General features: G+C 56.1%; 1 protein-coding gene across 1 annotated transcript; it reads left to right on the top strand.

Annotated features, from left to right (window-relative positions):
• The first annotated feature begins 1,683 nt into the window (after positions 1-1,683).
• BPIFB6 (BPI fold containing family B, member 6) lies at positions 1,684-13,270 on the top strand. Its single transcript, XM_012665718.1, has 15 exons — positions 1,684-1,783; positions 3,048-3,147; positions 4,220-4,324; positions 4,800-4,949; positions 5,120-5,183; positions 5,663-5,723; positions 6,492-6,583; positions 7,060-7,236; positions 8,319-8,372; positions 8,749-8,922; positions 9,661-9,728; positions 11,224-11,269; positions 12,059-12,122; positions 12,528-12,604; positions 13,238-13,270. The coding sequence occupies exons 1-15, from the start codon at positions 1,684-1,686 to the stop codon at positions 13,268-13,270; spliced, it is 1,365 nt and encodes a 454-aa protein (XP_012521172.1).
• The last annotated feature ends 4,775 nt before the right edge of the window (positions 13,271-18,045 follow it).

Here is an 18,045-nt window from a genome sequence, read left to right as displayed (position 1 = left end):
GGCTTCCTGGAGGAGGAGGCAAGGGCTGAAGTTAGGACTTGAGGGATGAGCAGGAGATGGGTGGGCGGAGGGAGGGAAGGCGTTCCAACAGGGAGGGACAACTCAGCGAAAGCACGATCAGAAACAAAGCCCTGGCGTTAACCATTTGTCCCGGAAACTCCCACATGACCCTGTTACCCCAAGACACTTGTTATTCCAAGAGGACAAAACCCCCACCCGGGTGACCCCAGCACCTGGCACGAGTTCTGGCCTGGGAATGGGGAGTCTGGGGTGACGCTCAGCCCCCCCCACTGCGAGATGGGGCTGGGGCTGGAGGAGACCGTCACCAAGCCTCTCCCAGGGCTGTCACCTGGCACAGACCCTGCAGCCCCTCTGGGGATGATCTTCAAAGACAGTCTGCGCCGGGCGGTCTCGGACGCGAGCGCGCGCCAAAGCGCACACGCATGTGTTCACGGGTCGAGGAAGCTCTACGATCTCTTACTTTTAAGCCCAGATAGATATTTACAAATGGAATGGGACGTGAGAGGTCACGCTTTCGCTCAGTGAATATTGCCGTCTGCGCGAATGTTCTCCCGGCTCTTTCTACTCGGGCAGCTTTTCATCCTTTAGGTCTCAGCCTGGATGTCTCTGTGACCTCCTGTGACCACCTCACCCCGTAGCCCGTCCCCTGGCTTCTCACTTGCCTTCCCCGCAGACCGTAAGATTCAGGAGGAGCGGGGGTGTCTCTGCCACCGGCACCTTGCAGCCCGGTCTGCCCGGCACGTAGTAGGCACTCAGTAAATGCGAGCTGAATGAATGAATGAACACAGGCGTAGGCTTGGACTGGGACGATGGGCACGCAGTAGGGGCCCACCTCGGTTTGTGGATTGGGGGAGCCCTCGGTGCCTGAGCCTCTGTCGGCGACAGTCCGGCTGGCACACCCCTCCACGCAGGCGCGGCTCCCGCGGGCCCCTCCTTCATTCTTTTCAGCCAAAGCTCAGAACTGAAAGACACACTTGGCCCCTGGTTGGGAGAATTTTAGGTCTTGGTAAGTAGGAGGGAGGGATTCTGGGGACAGCGGTGGGGTAGGGCTTTCCTGGGAACCTTGAAGGGTCTGGGGTGGGAGGTCCTCGTTCGGTTCACTATTCGCCGCTGTGAGACCTCCCGCGGGTGCCTCGGTTTCTCTATGGGTGAGGTGATGGAGGCCTGCAGTTGAGATTTCTGGGCTCCACGTGGAGGCGAGGCAGAGATGGAGGAGCTGCTGGTGGCACTGGCTGCAGGGCCAGGTGGGGAACACAGGGCTCCCCACATCCACGCTGCAGTGGGGCTCCCCGAGTCAGGGTGGGGCTGGAGTTCCCTCTGTGGCCCCAGCACTGGGCCACACTTGACCCCGTGGAAAACCGCAGCCGAATCTCCCACCAGCCCCATACTGCAGGCTGGTCAGAACGCATCGTGCCCACGGGCGTTTGTGGCTCAGAGCGGGAAGTGGCCTACTGGCGGTGACTCTGGAGGCCCGCTGTTTAATCTGGATCCCCCGATCCCCTGGGAGAAGGCAGTGATGATGTCTGCTAGAATGGCTGGAGGCCAGAGGCTCCTGGGCCCCCGACAATAGGAGGCTGGATCTGCCCCGAGATGGGAGGTCCCCAGGGGACCCAAGGCCTGCTGGGCTGCACCCAATTCCGGCCCCTCGGCACAGGTGGCGCCATGCTGCGGATCCTGTGTCTGGCACTCTGCAGCCTGCTGACCGGCACACGAGCTGACCCTGGGGCGCTGCTGCGGTTGGGCATGGACGTCATGAACCGAGGTGAGCTTGTGGGCCAGGGGTGGGGCCAGGAGGGGGCGCACGGGGCAGGCAGCGGGTAGTCAATGATCATGGTTGTGTGGCCTTGAGCATCCTATGATCCTCAGAATAAACTTATACACAATGCGTTATTATCATCCTCCCATTTTACAGAGGGAGAAACTGAGGCCCAGAGAAAGTGGGATGACTTGCCCGTGGTCTCCCCACACGTTAGAGGCTCAGCTGGAAATCCTGCTCCCTTGGAGTCTCTCCTTAGCCCTAATGTCGGGGGTTGGTGGCCACGAGTGGGCTGTGGGGGTGATGGACAAGGGTCAAATCCCAGCAACAACTGGCTGTGTGACCTCAGGCAAGTCCCTTGCCCTCTCTGTGTTGCTGTTCACTCATCTGTAAATGTAAAATGTAAAGAAAATGTAAAATGTAAAGAAAATGTAAAAGAGGGCAACCAGTTCTTCCTTGGGATCAAATAAAATGTGAGATTAAAATCCCCTGGGGGAACCTTAGTAAAATTGATTTTCCACCTCCATCCCCAACTCCGTGGCCACAGGGGAAATGGAGTCACATCGAGGCACAAAAGGCTAATGACAGTTCTGTCAGCTCAGTATTTGTCCCCTCTCTGGGCATTAGCTGTGACCGTAATGGAGGTGTTTCTGGCGTTGTCATTGGGGTGGGGGCCTCTAGGCCTGGGGAAGAATCTCTCTGCCTCAGGCTCAGAATCTGCATTTTAACAAGCTCCCAGCGGAGTCCCCAGTCCCCCGGGTCTGGGAGCGGCTGGCCCATAGGATAAAGCAACACTCCAACTTGGCATTCGTGACCCCCATGATATGCCCCCTGCAAACTGCCCCGGCTGCCTGTCTTGTCTCCCCTGCCCTCCAGCCACGCTGAATGTCTGTCTTCCTCACCTGCCACCTTCTCCTGCCCTCACCCTGTACTCGTGCCCTCTGTCCGGAGTGGGACCCTTTTTCTTTGCTTCCTGGGGAAAATTGCTATTTCCCTTTCATGGACCAGCTGATATGTCACCTCCTCCTGGAAGCCTTCCCTGGCTATTCCCTTCCTGGCCTAAACCCCGCTTGTGGTTCCTACAGCTTGTCACTGTCATTGCTGGTGACTCTGGCTTCCCTCAGGAGGCTGGGGGAAGGCGGGGACTGGGCATGACTCATCTGTGGGTCTGTGCCATCGCCCAGCCCAGGGTGGGACACAGTGACTGGAAGGGGCCTGGGACTCCCGAGCCCATCTCTCACCTGAGTGTCTCTCTGGACCCCCACGGCAGAGGTCCAGAGTGCCATGGATGAGAGTCACATCCTGGAGAAGATGGCAGCTGAGGCAGGCAAGAAACAGCCGGGCATGAAACCGATCAAGGGCATCACCAAGTATGCAGGGGTGGGGTGGGGGGGTGGTTCGGGCAGAGGGTGGTGGGGAAGGCTGTGCCCAGACCTGAGAAGGCCAGGTGAGAGAGCTGGTGCCAGCTTTGGGGCCTCCTCCCTGCCTCGTGCTGTCCTGCTGTGTGACGTTAGGCAGGTCACTGCTTCTGCCTGAGCCGGGGCCTCTTCAGCCATCCACTGGGGACAATTCTTGCCTTGTTGTGAGCAGGGTCATTTGAGAAGGAAGTAAGGTTGAAAAGTGGAACGTCAACTCCCTACATGCAGCATGAGCTCCCTGTATATGAAATTAAATGAAAACATCCTCAAATGGTAGAGCTGGAAGGGTATCAACGATCCTCTAATGACAAGAGGAAATTGGTTCCTTTGCAAGTGCCATGTGGGGTAGATTGGTAGGGGCTGCCTGGAATGATGCACTGGGAGGGATCTGAGCCACTATCCGGACTTAACAGGAAATAGGACTGTGATCAATTAGTGATGTCTGCCAAGAGCTCAGGATGGGCAAGTGGAGGTCAATGTGCCACATCTTTGTTATCCTGGTTCTCAACTAGGGGTGACTTTGCCTCCAAGGGGACGTTTGGCAATGTCTGTAGACATTTTTGGTTGTCACAGTTTGCAGGAGAGTGGGGAAGTGCTACTGGCATCTAGTGAATTGAGGTCAGAGATGCTACTAAACACCCAGCCATGCACAGGACAGCCTCCCACGACAAAGTATCCTGCCCCAAATGCTGATAGTGCCGCTGCTGAGAAACCCTGATCTAAGCAAACCTCCACGTTTGTTGATGGGAAAATTGAGGCCCACGTAAGGGAAGGGAACAGTCCAAGGTCATACACAGTCAGTCAGGTGTCCCCTCTCCCATATGATGAGTGCTTTCTGTATACGAATTGGTTCATGTCCAGCCTTTTGTTTGCACTTCTTCATGGCCCCCTGAGGCAGACTTATCCCTGTGACATGGGATAGGGGTGTGCCCAAGGCCTCTCAGCAAGGTGGTGGAGGAGTGAGTTGAGGCCCTGGGGCTCGCCTGTTCAGTTCTCATTGCTGTGGACGCCTGTCCCCTCCCAGTTTGAAGGTGAAGGATGTCCAGCTGCCCGTCATCACACTGAACTTTGTACCTGGAGTGGGCATCTTCCAGTGTGTGGCCACAGGCATGACCATCACTGGCAAGAGGTGAGTTGGGCAGGGGAGGGAAGGCAGAAGGAGAATGGCCTCCCTGTCTCACCCTCACATGCACATTCATTGAGTGCCTACTGTGTATCATCTGGGTGCTATGATCTGAGGTGATGTAGACTTGGTTCCTACCTTTGATGGGAGCCAGAGCTGTGCACAATCATAGACTCGGTGATTGGCCTAGGACAGAGGAAGCACTGGGCAGGTCAGCCGAAATCAGAAAAGATTTTGAGGATGTGAGGACAGCTGAGCAGGGTTTTGAAGGATGTGTAAGAGTTTGCCAAAGCAAGAGGGGAGGGAAAAGGCTGGTTGTTTGACCTTGGGCAGGTCCCACCCCTCCCCTTTTCTGTCCTGTGGGGGTGGTCCCCTCCCCTTTCCCCCTCTCAGAGCTACTGAGATTGTGAGCAAGGAGGAGGCAGGGACAGTGGTCACAGTGGCAGAGCTGCCCACAATGCCTGCCTGCCCCACCCTCCAGCTTCATGGGAGGGAACATGGAGATCATCGTGGTCCTGAACATCACAGCCACCAACCGGCTTCTGCAGGACGAGGAGACAGGCCTCCCCATGTTCAAGAGCGAGGGCTGTGAGGTCATCCTGGTCAACGTGAAGACCAACCTGCCTAGCAAGTGAGGGGCCCTGTGGCTGGGGAGGACGGCCGGTCCACATTGCTCCACTCTTAGCATCCCACTCCCTGAGCCATTGACCTCCCCTTAACCATGTCCCTCCATGTCCTGTGCCTAAATTCTTGCCGCTGGTGCACCTGTTTGCCCACCCTCTGGTGCCTGTGTCCATCCAGCATGCTGCCCAAGGTGGTCAACAAGTTCCTGGACAGCACCCTGCACAAAGTCCTCCCTGGCCTGGTGAGTGGCCCAGACAAAGCCTGCAGCCCCGCAGCTGGGATGGCTTAGACCAGGGCTGGCAAGTGCACTTCATTTTGGGTGCTGACCCTGATTGGCTGCTAGTGGCTGGGAAGGATTCTGAGGCTGTGGCTGGCTCAGGGGGAGATAGCGCCATGATCATCTAGTGATGTCTGCCATGAGCATGGGAGGAGGGAACGACAGCCTGCATGTCACAGCTTGCCAGCCCTGCTTAAATGGCCAGCCCCTGGGGAATGAGTCCTCGCAGATTTTGCAGACTTTGATTCTGGCCAGGAGATCCGGATTCTGTTTCAGGCTCTGCCACAGACTTGTGACGTGGGGCTCAGTTTCCCCACCAGTTCCTGTCCCACCAGGGTTCTTGGGATTCCCCTGCATGGAAAACCATGGAAAACCATGCAGTTGTGTGGGGTGAGGCCCCCCATGCAGGCACCCTCTCAGCCCAGTGCCTGCTCTGCTTCCAGATGTGTCCAGCCATCGATGCGGTCCTGGTGTATGTGAACAGGAAGTGGGCCAACCTGAATGGTGAGTGTAGCCCCAGCCACACCTCGGCCCTGCACGGGGACACCAGGATGGATGGATTTTGAGGCCCTACTCCCCATTCCAATGGATGTTTCCTGCCCAGCCTCGGGACTCAGGAGCCCTGAGGTCAGGGTGTCCACCCTGCACTGTCCAGATGGGAAGCCCAAGGCCCTGAGGTCCTGAGGGACTCTGGATCCTCCCTCTCATCCCCCCACCCCGCGCTCCATCCAGCACCCCCCAGACCCCAAGGACAGCAGCCACTCTGCGCTCATCCACAAATCTTGTACCCTGAATAGTAACCCGATAGCAATGCCTGATTCGCCTTTGCCGGGGGCATCTGCTGCTTCCATTTTGGGGTCCACAGGGCTCCCCAGTGTTGGGGAGAGGAAATATCAATGTCTGGGGCTGAAGAAAACTCACTCATGTCCCCCGCAGTGTGGCCTGGGAAAGCCACCTCCTCCTCCAAGCCTCAGTTTGCGCATCTGTAAAACAGCTGATAATCCCACCCCCGCCGGTCTGCTGTGAGACCCAAGCCGTGACGGCCTGTGGTGAACTCTCAAGCCCCGTGCCAGCAGTGCGATGTGATTTCCTGGGCCGGGCACTGTGGCCTCTGTTCTGCAGATGAAGTTGCAGAGGCCCAGAGATGCTAAGCAATTTGCCTCGGGTCACCCGGAGGGCCTGGCTCCAGTGCAGCTGGCTGGCACGGGCTTCTCTGGGCTGCACCCAGGGTCGGCGACTCTCTGATGGTTTTGGAACCTCCTTTTCACACAGACCCTATGCCCGTGGGCCAGACGGGCACTGTCAAGTATGTCCTGACGTCCACACCTGTCACCACGGCCAGCTACATCCAAGTGGGCTTTAGTGTAAGTGCCGGGGACCTCCAGGGGGCTGGGGGCTCAGGCTCCCCGCCTGGGTGGTGGGTGTCGGACTAACGCTGTGGAGGGTAGGAGGCCCCTCAGGCCCCCACCAGGGTATCCCCGGGACACCGGTCTCTCCTGCTTTCTGCTCTGAACGTGAACCTCGAGTGCCCGGCTGGTTTCTGGGGCTGCTGACTTCACACTCGTGTTTCCCCCAAGGCCGTTTGCTTCTCCTGACCAGGGGCTCACCCAGGAGGAAATGCCAGTGGTTCATGACGGACTTCCTTTTCCTCTCAGGCCTCAGTCTACCCACCTGTACACTGGGAGGGTGGGGCCACTGTGGCCTGCTCTGGCTCTGACAGTTAGTGACTTGCTGACCTGGGGCTTGCTGTGAGCTCCAGGGGTTTGGAGGATGAGACGCACCCCCGACCGCAGGCCCTCGGGGGCCGAGGGTGAGTGTGGCCCTCCCGGCTGTCCCGCAGCCTGTGGTGCAGCAGCAAAAGGGCAAAGCCATCAAGCTTGCTGACGCTGGGGACGCCCTCCAGTTCCCCGAGGGTTATGCTGAAGGCTCGTCACAGCTGCTGCTCTCGGCCGCCTTCCTCACGGCGGAGCTCGCCCTGCTGCAGACGTCCTTCGATGCCGACATTCGGGATACGATGGTGAGCTGTCCAGCGCCCTACCCCATCCTCTTCTGCCCCCACAGTGACAGTCCCTGCCTAGTTTGTCCACTCTGGGAATTATCCTGGGGTTGTGGGCAACACTGAGACTGGGAGATGCCGGGACTGATTTGGGTTTCCATCACGTTTATCCCACCATCCGCCATCCCTCTGCCCATGTAACCACCATCGACTTTTCCGTACGTCCACTGTCCATACAGCCAACCGCTCCTCAACCTACACCTCTAATGCCTCGGCCATCTATCAGCTTCCTTTCATCCAGTCACTCTCCACCTGCCTGTCTAGCTAGCCAGCATGTATTCATGCCTAGGTTCTAGCCTTCCAACTAGCATCCATCCATCCCACCATATCATCCACGCAAGTTCTAGAACAGGAACTGCTGTCGAATGAGTGAATCTATGCACCTGCCATTTACCACCCAAGCACCCCACACCCGCCCAACTTTCCATTACCCATCCTCCTAGTCACCTACTCATTGGTCCAATCATCCATCCACGTATACCCCCATATCCACCATATCCGCCCCACTGATCTATCCATTCATCCCCCCATCCTTCCGCTCATCAGCCATCCATGTACCGTTCCATCCATCTTCCCACCCCATCAATCCATTCGTCTGTTTTCCCATCCATTTATCACCCCATACCACCATCTTCCTATCCGCCCATCCTCCTCTTCATCATTCCTTTCATGCATCCACCTACCCATCCTTCCATCCACCCATCCGTCCTCCCACCCATTTTCCCATCCATCTGTCTATCCATCCAGGAATCCATCTGCCCATGCCCCTCTCTCCAATACATCTATCCATTCTCCCATCCATCTTCTCGCTTTTTCATCCAACAACATTTCTCAGCCTTTGACCTTGTGCTAAGAGCTATGGGCGTTGGAATGTGTAGACCATCGTCTGGGCTGCCCAGAAGCTCATTATCTAGTCAAGCACAGAGTGGTAGGTGCTGTATGGAGGGAGCCTCGAAGGGCACATGTTGTCGAGTAGAGGAGATGCCTGTCAGACTGGGTCAGGGAGGACGTCAGTGATCCTAATCTTAATTTTCGTTCTGTAGATTGGTGAGCTGCCCCCACAAACCACTGTGACGCTGGCTGGCTTCATCCCTGCAGTGAGTCCCCAATTCCCTGTGACCACCACTCCCTGCCCTGCCCTGTTGCCCTCTGGTCAAAGGTGAGGACTTGGGAGGCACCTTCTCAATGCCACAGGTCCCTTGTCCAATGTGGCAGCACCTTGACTTCTCCATAAAGCGCTCTTTGGGTCCAGCGTAGAATGAGTTCAGCGTTCGTGCATTGCGCTTTCTGTGTTCAAGACAGAACAGCCAAATTGTGTGTTTCGTTCTCTTTATTTCCTGATAGACACATCCCGGCCTTTGCATGTTGTACTTCCTATGTCCAGGGTAGAAATCACCTATTCCCACGAGGGACCCCTGATTTCAACTGAAGGCGCCAGTCTAAGGACTGAGTGAAGTCTCCTGGTTTCCGTAGGTGGCTGAGGCCTACCCCAAGTCGAAGCCCTTGGTGACCCAGATCAGGATAAACAAGCCTCCCAAGCTCACCATGAATCCCGGCAAGAGCCTGCTTCACCTGCACGGCACCCTGGAGATGTCAGCTGTCCGGCGGCGGGGCAAGGCTCTGGTGTCCCTCTTTGTCCTAGAAGCTGTGAGAGCTGTTCCCCATTTGTTCCCAACCTCGTGGGTGTTTGGGGCTGGAGAGTGGGATTTTAGTTGACAGCCAAGTCATGGATTGGAGGGTTCTTAGATAATCTCAGTTGTGTGGTCCTAACCTCCCAGTCACCGTCATGATGTCTGATCCTTGGCTCTGCCACGGAGCCTTTGAAAGGCTGGCAAGACCAGCAAACCGAGGGTCAGGGGCTGAGTCCTGACTTTCCCTTTCCTCCCCTCCCTCTCCCTCCAACATTCATTAGCATCTGCAAAGGCAGTGAAGGGTTCACTGAGGGACTAAGGGAGCCTAAAGCGATCCCAGATCCAGTTTGGGGAAATCACAGAGGACTGCCCAGAGGAAGTGATAGCTGAGCTATGTTTTGAAGGTTGAGCAGAAGCTGGCCAGGGAAGGGGTTGATGCTGGGGAGTCTGGGGATGGAGGACAGCCCAGGCAGAGGTTACAGCATATGCAAAGGCCTGCAGCAAGAACACTGTGTGCAGGGACCTACAATGCTGCCAGGTATTTGGGGGGTGCTATCCTGGCCCAGGACAAGGAGGGATGAAGAGCGTGGGCTGGGTTCAATTCCCGAGGGTGGGATGGGCAGAGAGGAGGACCCCTGCTTTGTCTTGGCAGTGGTGGTGGTGGTGGTGGTGCTGAAGGGTGGTAAAGTCTCTGGCTTTCCCAGCCCTCACTGGGGGACCCTCCGCCTTCTCTCTGCTCCCTCCCCCGTGCCAGCACTTCAATCTGAAAGTCCAGTACTCAGTGCGTGAGAACCGGCTGCAGATGGCCACCTCCCTGGACAGGTAGGAGCCTGCTGCCCCAGGCTGGTGTCCCTGTATCCCTTCATGGGCATTCCCAACACACTTGGCTTCCTGCCCCAGCTCTCCGCTGATCCTTCCACCACAGCCCACACTACAAGTCTGCTCTAGTCACTATCCCTACTATCCCTGCTCTAGAACCATCAATAGCTCCCCACTACCTGCATGATCTTTTCTCAAATCTCAGTCTGGCACTAAAGGTCTTTCTTAAATTCTCCCACTTCTACCCTCACTCTTCCACTAGGCTCTTTCCCAGTGGTCTGGTTATGGGCGCATGCACCCCTTTGCATTAATGGGCCTTTGCCCATGCCATCCAAAGGTCACCTGAGAGTGAGGGCCCAGCTGAAATGCCACCTCCTCCAGGAAGCCTTTCCTTATACCAATAGCAGCTAACGTGTATGGGGCTCTATCTGTGAGACACCGAGTATACATATTGTCTTCATCATTCTATTTCATTCTTACACTCTGGGAGGAGGGTGCTATTAACATATTAGCTTTATATTCAGTCATTCATGAATTCTTGTATTTGCCTTAATAATTAATCTGACTTGTATTGTGTCAGGATTCTTTCAGTTGCAAGAGACAGAATTCCAACTTTAGCTTAAGCCTCAAAGGGAAACTTTTGGCTCATATAACTGAAGACTGTAGGGGTAGGTCTGCCTTCAGGCATGGTGGGATCCAGGCAGACAAAGTCCTCAAGAATCTGTCTCCCTCCTCCCCTTGCCTTTGCTCTCCACTTTGTTGGCTAAATTCCCAGGCAGCCTCTTCTTGCAGGGCGGGAGAGCGATCCCGAAAAGAGAAGCCTCTTGTCCAATGGTTCTGACTAATTACCAAGGCTCGGGTCTGGCTTGGGTCTAACGTGGGTCACATGACCAATGCTAAGCCAATCACCATACCTGAGAGACAGCCTGCTCTGATTGGCCAGGCCTGGGTTATATGCTCATCTTAGGGGTGTTGGGCTCAGCCCCACCTGGACCACTTGGCACGAGCGTGGAAAATGGAGGATCTGTTACTGGACTAGTGAGAGTAGACAGGTAGAGCCACCAGATGTCCATCACGTGGCGTGTCTGGCATCGACATGAATTAGTGCCTACTGGAGGTTGTGTGGGGTCAGGGGGCAGGGTAAGGGGCTCCTACTCCGTGTCCTGGAGGATCTGAGACTGACCAGCTGGGCTGTAAACCTCTGCATAGCCGGCCTTGGGCAGGAGCAGCAGACACCACCGGGGGTCCCAGTGAGAAGAGATCAGGAGAGTCTAGTGGTTTGAGCCGTGGGAAACAGAATGGGCTGAGATGAAGGTGGCATGTGTCCCGTCATAGGTAACATGCGAGCAGAGACTCGCCGGCACCTGGTCTGAGGTTGTGGGGGACTCCTGCATTGGGAGGGGTTGGGGTGCATGGGATCCTCTTCTCCAGGGCCAGGGCCAGCGACTCTGACCATTCTTTCTCCTCTACCCCCTGCCTTGCTCCTCCTCCCCCACAGATTACTGAGCCTTGCCCGGAAGTCCTCATCGATTGGCCACTTCAATGTAAGTGTCCCAGGTGCTTCTGCCTGGGCTGGCTTGAGGACAAGACTGGCCTTGTTTTCCTTTGGGCCTGCAGGAAGAGGCCCTGCAATGGAGGCAGGATCAACAGGGCAAGGCCGCTGGGAGGTCTGGGGCTTCTGACCTGCCGTGTGAGCTTGGGAAAGTCCCTTAGCCTCTCTGGGTCCCTGTTTCCTTTTCTGGATAGAATCTGGACCTCTCCCTGGATTGATTTTAACAGCATTGCCTTGGACAGTGGCAGCCCGGGCTGGCCCTGGTTGGCCAAGCTGTTGTTTTTATTGGACTCCACAGTTTCAGGGCCCAACACAGAACCTGACCGCAGCAGGTGCTAAGAGTAGTAACAACGGCAGCACTTACTCTGTGCTGTGTGCTTTGGCCAAGCTCGTTTCATCCTCACGGAAGCGCTGTGAGTAGGCGCTGTTATATTTCACTGAGGGACAGAGAGCTAGGCGTGGGAGGTACAGAGAGGTGGTGAGTGAATGACTGATCAAAGCCACTGAGTTTTCTGTAGGAGCAGGAGTGGCGTCCGCAGAGCCACCTCTTGTCTCCTGCACCATGACCCAAGACTCCATGTGTTACCTGAACAGAGACTAAGCAGAGGTGAAGGGCACAGCTCCTCGATGCTAGCCGGACGAACTATTCGATAGGTCTAACATCAACTCCTGTGGTCCCCAGGCCTAGCCAGAGTGAGGGCTGAAAAGATTTGTTGAACTGGATTGAATTGAATTAAATGATGGGATGTGGATGTTTTCTCTCTTTCTTTCTCTCCCCCAGGAGAAGGAACTAACTGGCTTCATCACCGATTATCTCCAAGAAGCCTACGCCCCAGTTGTCAATGGTGAGGGCTCCAACAGGCTTTGGTTTTGCTGGTGCCAAGAGGCACTTAAGCAAGAAGGGATGCCACTGGGTGATCTCAGAGCCCCGTCAGGCTCCAGACAGGGGAGGCTAAAAGGGAATAGATGATCATTGCCGAATCTTTGAGGCTAATGGAGTCTTACAGTCATCTGCCTGGGGACAATGGCCTCTACCACCATTTGGGCTCTGACCCTTGACCCCACATCATGAGTGAGATTACCTGGGATGTAAATACATGCCAGATCAGGGTTATTTGCTGTTTGCCTGCACAGCCGGCAGACATCACGAATCAATCATGGCACTATTTCCCACAACTCTGCTCCAGGCAGCCACTCCTTAGTCAAATGCAGGGCCGTCAGGCTGAGACGCCCCTTACTGTGTTTCTCAGATGCGCTCCAAGTTGGGCTGCCACTCCCGGACTTTCTGGCTGTGAATTACAACCTGGCTCAGCTGGACGTAGTGGAGGTGAGGGGAGGGGCTGGGGAAGGCCATGTCAATCAACACTTTCAGCCGATGGGTGATGAGCAAGAGCCTGCCTCTCTCAAACTGGAGGGAATGGGGCTGGGGAGGGCCGGTGGCCATCAGTATAATCATGGCAATCCGTGAGCAAGGCTGCCCCTCAGAACCTGGGGTCCTCCTTGGCCAGGGGTTCCACAGAAAGAAACTTGAACTCTGCTGCTCTCTTGCTCTGCCACCTTGGGCAAATTACTTCGCCTCTCTCTATGCCTCCATTTTCCTGTGCTTAAAATGGGATGCTAATCTGGGCACTGACCTCATAGAACTAGTATTATGATTCATTAAGCGAATTCACCTAAAGGTGTACAATAAGTGCTCAATAAATACGAGCTTCTTATTGCATGCCAGGCTTTGAGCTGGCAGGTAGGGGTGCTCGTGCCCAATTGACAGTTGAGAAAATTGAGGCTCAGAGAGGTGAAGGGACTTCCCCAGCATCACAAGGCAGGTCTACTTCAACCTTTGCTTAAACGTCACATTGGTTTCCAGTTCCTGGCCAGGGGCCCAGTTCCATCCCATCCCTGTGCCTGGGTGGCCCTGGTCATTGCTCCCCGACTCCCACCCTGGCCCTTTGCCCCCTGCCAGAACGCCTTGGTGCTGGACTTGAAGCTGGACTGACCATGGCAGGACGCCCCTGCCAGCTGCCCACACACCACCGACCACCTGCACGATGGAGGAGCCCCTGATTGGAGCCAGGTGGGCCCGGGCTGGGGCCTTGGCAATAAACAGGAGAAAGGCCCTTACAAACATGACGCTTCAGTCTCTTTTTTTGTAGTAAATTGGTGTGTGGCTTTTCTTCCCCTTTCTTCCCCTTTTCTTCCCCTTTGGGTTTTGGGGTCTATAGGGCATCTGGTCACAGCTGAGGGGTGGTTGTGAGCACATATTGAATTCCTGCCAAATGCCATGCTCAGGGCTTACTTGTGCCATCTCATTTAATCTACATGACAACCTGATGTTGTCATTCCCACTTTACAGATGAGGAAATTGAGGCACAAGAGGTCAACCCCCTTGTCCAAGGTCACACAGGTTAGCAAGTGGCAAAACTCTTCCCACCTTAGCTGTGTGACCCCAAATCTTGGTGACTTGAGGATGGCTCTATTCACAGGGAGCCTGTGCCCCCAGGAGTTCTTTGTTCTCCCCATGTCACCTCTTTAAATTCTCCAAGCAGCTGAGATAGATAAGGACTGTTCCCATTTCACAGATGAGACTGACTGAGGCTCAGAGAGGTGGAACGACTGGCTCAAGGCTACCTGGCAAGTCGGGGGTAGAGCTGGCATTGGAGTGTGGGCTCTGGAGCCAGCCTGCCAGGGTTCAAATCCTGCCTCTGCCTCCTTGCTGCTGTGTGTCCTGGGCAAGTCACTTCACCAACCTGAGCCTCAGTTTCCTCACATATAAAGTGGGCATGAGGGCAGTACATACCTCAGCAGGCTGTTGTGAGATTTAAATGAAATCATACAAAGTGCTTGCGCACCATAAATGCCCCACTGGTGTTAGCCACAGGTGGGGTTTTTTTTTTTTTTTTTTGAGACAGAGTCTCACTGTGTTGCCCGGGCTAGAGTGCCGTGGCGTCAGCCCAGCTCACAGCAACCTCACACTCCTGGGCTCAAGGGATCCTGCTGCCTCAGCCTCCTGAGTAGCTGGGACTACAGGCACGCGCCACCATGCCCGGCTAATTTTTTTTTCTATATATTTTTAGTTGTCCGATTAATTTCTTTCTATTTTTTAGTAGAGACGGGGTCTCGCTCTTGCTCAGGCTGGTTTCGAACTCCTGAGCTCAAACAATCCGCCCGCCTCGGCCTCCCAGAGAGCTAGGATTACAGGCGTGAGCCACTGCGCCCAGCCCACAGGTGGGGTTTTGAGTCCGAGAGAGACGTGGTCCGGTGGTTCTGTGTTGGAGTGTGGGAGGCAACTGCGCGGCCCTGGGCCGGTGCGTGGGCCGGTGCGTGTGTCTGTGAGCAGGTGTCGGTGTATGAGCAGCCCATGGATCGGGCGGCCTGCAGGGAGGGTCTGTGCAGACACCAGGGGCCCATCGTGGAAGACTGTGTGGAGTCCACCCCTGTCTGTGTGTCTGTGTGTCTGTGTGTCCCACTTCACCCACATGTAACCTGTCGAGGGGGTTTCCGCGTCTCGCGTTCATGTGACAACCAGCTCCCTGACATTGGCACATCTGCCCCCATCACTTCTCCTGGGATTCACGCTGATACTTTTCTTTAAAGTGACTCCTTTTTAAAGTAAATGTGTGTTTACATGTCATCAAGTTAAAAATACATCTCAAAATAAATGTATTCTAACTGGACCTTGAAAATCAGTGTCACGTGCTAGAATGTTAAAAATAAACCCACAACTTTGAAAGAAATATATATCGGGGCCTTCTATGATCAGTTGGTGTCCCAGTCCTGGGACTTACTGGGGTGGTGGCCCTGTGTCTGTGTGTCTGTGCATTGGTGTCTGTCTGTTGACCATGTCTCTGTGGGGGTGAGGCTTTGGATGTGGGGGGTCTGGGGCATCTGTGAGTGTGGGTGGGTCTATCTGGCCACAGGTGTGTGTCTGCAGGTGGTGCGGGGTGGCCCGAGGCCTGGTCAGGGGGCCAGCACTCCAGGGGCCGGTGGGGCCCTGGCAGGTTGACGTGTCCTAGCCACGCCCAGGTCCGTGCCACAGAGGAGGGAGGGCCGTCCCTTGTCTCAGCCCGGATGCCAGGGCCATCCCCTTGTCCCTCACCATCAGCCCTAATCCTGTCACCCATCATCTCCTGGCTCTGGGACAATGGTAGCCTTGAGGCAGACCTGGCAGGCACAGCAGACGCCTGGGTAATCCATGACCCTGGGCATGCCGGAGACGCCCTCCGCTCCCCCAGCCCCACCCTTGGATGTTTGCACAGCGCACCTGTGGCTAGCTAAAGCTTTACTGCCACCCTCCCCAGCCCCAGTGTGCAGATGGGGAAACCAAGGCACATGCTGTTAGAGTCGGAAGGCCTGGGTTCTCGCCAGGCCTTGGGTACTGTGTGGCCTTGGACGAGGCATAGCTTCTCTCTGAACCTCAGTTTCCCCATCTGTGCAATGAGAAAGGGTGTGGATGCTCTGACCTCTAACCTGATTTCAACCATCTCTGAGTGGTCAGTTACTCTGGATTCAGCCTGGGCGGAAAAGGGGTCTGGGCCGGCAAGGGAGCCCTACATGGTGACCCCACCCCTCCGAGAGGTGACGATGGAAGTTCTGTCCCCCAGGCCACTGCTCACCTCCAAGACTCCCCCAACCCTAGATGGGGAGACAGAGGCTCGGAGAGATAAAGCGACCCGTCTGAGGCACATGGCGCGCTTGGAGCTGGACTTGAACCCTGTCTGCCCGAGTCCAGTGTCTGCCCGAGTCCAGTGTCTGCCCGGCTCCTTCACACCACACTCAGCAGCCGGATGCAGTGTCCTCCTTTAAAGACACTGAGGCCCAAGGTCACAGGGCGAGAAGGGAGCAGAGCCGGGTCTCGGATCCTGGGCCTGCAGCTATTGACTCCCAGGGACCTGCCGGGCAGCCTGACCCGGGAAGAAGGAGGCCACACACTATTCCCCACTCCTGTGTCCGCACCCGTCCCCACCTGCCCTGCCTTCTCCTTTCCCGGACCGCTTTCAGCCCAGGCCCCTCAGGAAGGTCTCCCAGGGACAGCGCCATCATGTGAATTTCTCGCACCCTTGGCCGCCCTTCCCGACACCCCACGGTCCATTTCCAGGACACCCGTCCTCACAGCCAGGCCAGTCAGGTGAGGGTGGGCACCTTTAATATCAGTCCGCTTTGCAGATGGGAAAACTGTGGCTCTGTAAGGCGAGTCACTTTGTAGTGAGTGACAGAGCCAGGATCTGAACCCAGGAATTCCGGCTCTAGGGCCTTCACGCTGGGAGCTGAGGCCCAGGGGTATTTCTCCTCATCAAGTCCCTCCCCTGCCCTAGTCCCTTCTTTGGCTCCCACTGCCCTCGCTAGGGCTCTCAGAAGGGCTGCACATCACCGTGGCCCCGGAACTTGTGCAGCATGCCTCACGCCCCGCGCCCCGCCTGCGGAGTCGTGGTTGCCAAAGGAGGGGCCGGGACATACGCACTTTAATGGATCTCCTCCGTGGGCCGGCCCAGTCCCTGCCCTGGCTTTGGTGCATGAGGGGACATAGGGATGCCTGGGGAGCTGGTGGAGGTCGGAGTCCCCTGGGGGACCGTGGGGGTCTGAAAGGAAGACAGGAGATGAGTCCAGCAAGAAACTAGGTGGCATTTTCCTCCCCTCCAAGAGGCTGGGCTGGGTGGTGGTTAGCATGGTGTTAGAGTCAGGTGGCCCGGCGGGACCTCTATATGACCTTGGCCAAGCGGCTTCCCCTTGCAAGGTGGGGAAGTAACAACAGTAGTGACCTCACTGGGTCGTGGTGACTGGACGTGTTCACACCTGTCAGTCGCCTTGTACACATTTATTGTGCTCAATCAGTGCCAGGTGCCAGCTTCCCTTCCCCCTCCTTCAAGCGGATGCCTGGCGAATGTTGGGGATACCCGGCACTGGCGGGGCCGTGGAGCGGCAGAGGCGACAATGTGCCATGCACGATCTTCAGGGAGAACCATAGCCGTAGCCAGCGTGGCTAACCACGTGCACGCACCGCCGTGCTCCAGCAATTCCGCTCCTAGCTCTTTACTCGAGAGAAATGAAAAATAACATATGTGCACTGGAAGACAAGAATGTTCATAGCAGCTTCATTCCCAACAGCCAACAACTGGGAAGCCCGGCTGCCTGGACAGGAAGATGGACAAACTGCGGGGTATTTGCATTACAACGGGAACGGGTTTCACAGACGGGGGGCATGGAGGCCACGCGCACGAGAGCACACACGAGGTGCTCTTACATGACCCTCAGGGACATACTGGACTCAGCCATTGTGTTAGAGGTCAGGACAGTGGTTACCCTTGAGGGGCAGTGACCGGAGGGGACACGACGGGGGCTTCGGAGGCTCCATTTGTAAAAATTCACTGAGCCGTGCACTTGAGATCTGCGCCCCTTCGTATACAGGTTTTATATTTCAATAGAAGGTTTACTTTTTAAGATGTGTGGTGTGGTGGACTAACCCGGCCCAGGCCCTGAGGTCATCAGAATGACATTGCCGGGCTGGGGGTCCAGAGATTACTGAGGGAAACAAGGTGAATGCCCCCCACCTCCCCATCTGACCTGGCAGGGGCTCATGTCCCAGTGCAGGAGATGTGGGAGACAGACCCACAGACCCGCAGACACACAGTGACAGCCTGGCATGTCGTAGACTTCCAGGGGAGCTCAAAGGTGGCACCTCGTATGTCTTGAAGGTCAGGAAGGCTTCCTGCAGGAGGAGGTGCCTGAACTGGTACCTTCGGAAGAATTACGCATAAAAGCCAAAGTCTGGCCGGG

Source organism: Propithecus coquereli, unplaced genomic scaffold, assembly GCF_000956105.1.
Source record: "Propithecus coquereli isolate 6110/MARCELLA unplaced genomic scaffold, Pcoq_1.0 Scaffold122, whole genome shotgun sequence".
In the NCBI taxonomy this organism is placed as follows: Eukaryota; Metazoa; Chordata; class Mammalia; order Primates; family Indriidae; genus Propithecus; species Propithecus coquereli.
Note: the sequence above shows the minus strand (reverse complement) of the source record. Positions and strands in the feature narration are given on the sequence as shown.

Bases quoted from the DNA above. Each gene is read 5' to 3' on its own strand.
- BPIFB6 (XM_012665718.1), top strand. From the start codon at position 1,684: ATGCTGCGGATCCTGTGTCTGGCACTCTGCAGCCTGCTGACCGGCACA. The intron at 1,784-3,047 runs GTGAGCTTGTGG...CCCCCACGGCAG, and splicing joins CATGGACGTCATGAACCGAG to AGGTCCAGAGTGCCATGGAT. The intron at 12,605-13,237 runs GTGAGGGGAGGG...GCCCCCTGCCAG, and splicing joins CTCAGCTGGACGTAGTGGAG to AACGCCTTGGTGCTGGACTT.